At 37.8% G+C, this 3,567-nt stretch overlaps 1 protein-coding gene across 1 annotated transcript; it reads right to left on the reverse strand.

The window, feature by feature from the left end:
• Positions 1–511: 511 nt before the first annotated feature.
• LOC132057095 (putative receptor protein kinase ZmPK1) lies at positions 512–3,133 on the reverse strand. Its single transcript, XM_059449537.1, has one exon. It carries the CDS (start codon positions 3,053–3,055, stop codon positions 632–634), a length of 2,424 nt encoding a protein of 807 aa, XP_059305520.1. The 5' UTR covers positions 3,056–3,133; the 3' UTR covers positions 512–631.
• Between the last annotated feature and the right edge of the window lie 434 nt (positions 3,134–3,567).

Genomic DNA, 3,567 nt, shown 5'->3' on the forward strand with positions numbered 1-3,567 from the left:
GAAAGGATAAGTGGGACTACCTACTAGCCTTCTACCCTAATCTGAGTCCTCATAATCTCCTCCTATCTAAGATCATATCCACGCCGGAACTGCGCCATGTTCCCCGTCTAATGTCTCTCCCAATCGCTCCTTCTACTTACTTCTACCTCTCTCTTGAAATCGTCGTAGCCTAACCCCCTCACAGCCCCGTGACCTGGAGCATATCCCCTCCTCTTCACATGCCTAAACCATCTCAACCTCGCTTCCTGCATTTTGTCCTCCACTGATGTCACTCTCACCTTGTCCCAGATGTCTTCATTCCTAATTTTATCTCTCCTAGTGTGCTCACACATTCATACGGGCATTCTCATTTCCGCAACTTTCATCTTCTGGACGTGATGTATGCTTGAGTCATTTAGTTAGTACTTTTGCTATTTTCGTGCTATCTTCGGTCAGATTTAGCTAACGATGAACTATTTTCATCATAGAATTAGCTAGCATGGTCAACATAGTACAAGTTAACGAGCGGACATAACAAAAATTAAGAGTTTGCTTGTGATTTTTCACTCGAAGAAAATACCAATTACATTCAAAAATGAAAAACAAAATGGTTGATACAATTTCCTTTCCAAATACCAAGCACTATTTAAATTTATGTTAGTACTGTTATTTCATCTTCGCAATCCAGCAGTGTTTGGACCACTTCAGCCATTGTAGGCCTTTTATTTCTATCTTGCTCCACACAAGAAATGCCTATTTCAATCAATGTAACAGCCTGGTTCTTGCCAAATTTACCTTCTAATCTTGGATCCACTATTTTGTCCACCCAAGAATCTTCTCTGCTTTGAATCTTCCTCTTCACTATCCCGACAAATTTTCCGAGCTGTGATTCTTGCTCGTGATCACATTCGCCATCATCATCCACCACCCAACTTGACAGCCTACTTCCCTTGACCATCTCAAATATTACAATCCCAAAAGCATAAACATCAACTTTTGCTGTGATAGGTTGGTTCAAAGCCCATTCTGGAGCCATGTAGCCTTTAGTACCGCGAATCTTTGTGAATTCTGAACCAGGTCCCCCTCTTTGTGAGAGCTTTGCAAGTCCAAAATCTGCAATCTTGGGCTCGAGTTCACCATCAAGAAGTATATTTTCAGGCTTCACATCACAATGGATCACCCATTCAAGGCATTCATGATGAAGGTATGCAAGACCTTTTGCTGTCCCTAATGCCACTCCAAACCTTTGTTCCCATCCAAGAAAATCCGTGTTGAAAAGATGTCTGTCGAGTGATGAGTTCTCGATGTATTCATAGACCAAAAGTTGATGTCTCCCTTCAGAACAAAATCCCCACATCCTTACCAAATTCATATGGTTTATTCTTCCTATGGTGGTCATTTCTGCAAAGAATTCTTCTTGAAACTGATCATTTGCAAGTTTCTTGACTGCTACCGCTCTTCCGTCAGCTAAATCTCCTTTGTAAACAGCTCCTGAACTTCCTCTTCCTAACTCAACTTTGAAGTTTTTTGTTGCTTTCTTAAGTTCAGTATAAGTGAACCTCCTGAACTGAGTCGATGACACCATTTTATATCCGTCCTCAATGGAAGCAGGAACCCCATGTTTGCTAAACAACGCCCACCAACCTAACACAAAAAACAAAATCTCTATTCCGCCAAGGGTGGAACAAAATAGGTAAAGATAAATCCATTTCACCTTCTTAAAATTCATTACATACATAGAAGGAGAACCAAAAAGAACATCTTCTGGACTCGATCCACATTTTATACCTTCATCAAGAATCAAAAGACCTGATTCTGATGCACTTAGATTCATAGGGACTTTCAAGAATAGATTTCCGGGAAAACCAGGAGACCGATATCCATTGAAAAGAATGCCTTTCGTGAAACATGTTCCCTCACCATTTCGCCTATAGACAAATGCAAGACAGCTAGGATCCTCCAAGCACAATTCCCTGCAAGATTCCAGTGACAAAGAACGAGAAAAATTGAGATCAAAACCCCAGTAATCAACATTAGGAATCTCCACAAACTTGACATGTTTAGGATTAATCAAACTTCTTAAACTGAATTTCGAACTGCAACCTTCGCTCCAATCACTTGCATTAGACATCTGATATCCAGGAGGACATGTACATTTAGGTTCTGTTGCATAAGTACATATCGAAAATCTTCCACATATTCCATGCACAACACAAGGCTGTGCAACAGCTTGCCAAGAAATCTTCCATAACCCCGTTGAGTTATCCAAACTATAGATTCTCAAATTCCCATCAATGTCTATAGTCATCCTTCTTAATATCCCCAACCCCATGTCAGAAACATTGAATTGCAGCCTATCACTTGAGAAAAATCTACCAATTTTATCAAAATATGCAAGTCTAGTACTATTTTGGCTAGTTCTACCAATCTCATACACATTAATAATATCAGGATTAGGCCAGTATTTGCTTGAAACTTGAGGACCATCATAGATCATCCTCAAAACATTATCACTATCAAAGTACAAACTAAAATATCCAGGTGAAAAACTACCTTTCCTTAAAGGAGGTACTAACCTATGACTCTTGGTGAAATATTGGTTAGGCAGTAAAGTATCAGTAGGTAAATCAAAGCTTTGCCACAAAATATCACCTCGTGGATTCTTTAAAACTAAGTTGCCTGTTTCAAGAAGTTCTGCTTTTTCAGTATCAAATGATGTTGTGTTTGTTTGCCAAACAATTGTGTCATCAACATCTGTTAACACCAAAGCTCCATTTTTTCTTAGTGTCAACTTTGAGCCTTGGAGATTGACAGGCCTATCTTGTTTGGCATTCCAGACAACAGTTTTGTTCCTTGAATTTGTGAACCAAATGCCAAAGTAGTAAGCATTAGTACTGCCAATGGGATAAAATCCACAAGTGAATGTTTTTTCTGGGGAAGTAATGAAATCTGAATCATCTTTAACTGACAAAGAATCCCCTCTAAACAGAATTCTTGATGCTGCCAAAGGGAACGACAAGATAAGAAATGACAGAACTAGAAAAGGAAAAAGATGGCAAAGTTTCAAACTTTTCATGGCTAGGAGAATATGGATAAGGAATTTGATATCATTAATGTTAAAAGCAGATGATGGGAAAGAAGTAATGGGGTTGCTTTATTTATAGAGTTCATTTTCCTGATTGGTTCGGACAAAATAGGGAAAATAGCATTTTTGGTCCCTGTATTATTGCTTAATTCCGATTTTAGTCCTTATGTTATTCAAATTAGAAATTTAACCTTCAATTAGTATACTCGTGTGATTTTAATTCTTCAAGCTAATTGGCGTTAACTTTATGTATTGCAATTACAAAAATAACCAAATCACTCATGATCTTTTTGGAGTCTAAAGTAGCTCAAAGAACACATTCACAGGAGCAAAGAGAGGCTCAATAAGATCAATGGACTTTGTTTCAAAAAAAAAAAAAAAAAAAAAGGGATTTTGTTTTCATCGTTGTGTTACCATTTTTTATATAGTTTTCAGATTACTATTTTCATCATTTTTCAAAGTTGTATATGATTAGACTACTTTGATTTAAAGAGTAGAGTCAA

The sequence above is a fragment of the Lycium ferocissimum genome, chromosome 5, assembly GCF_029784015.1.
Source record: "Lycium ferocissimum isolate CSIRO_LF1 chromosome 5, AGI_CSIRO_Lferr_CH_V1, whole genome shotgun sequence".
In the NCBI taxonomy this organism is placed as follows: domain Eukaryota; kingdom Viridiplantae; phylum Streptophyta; class Magnoliopsida; order Solanales; family Solanaceae; genus Lycium; species Lycium ferocissimum.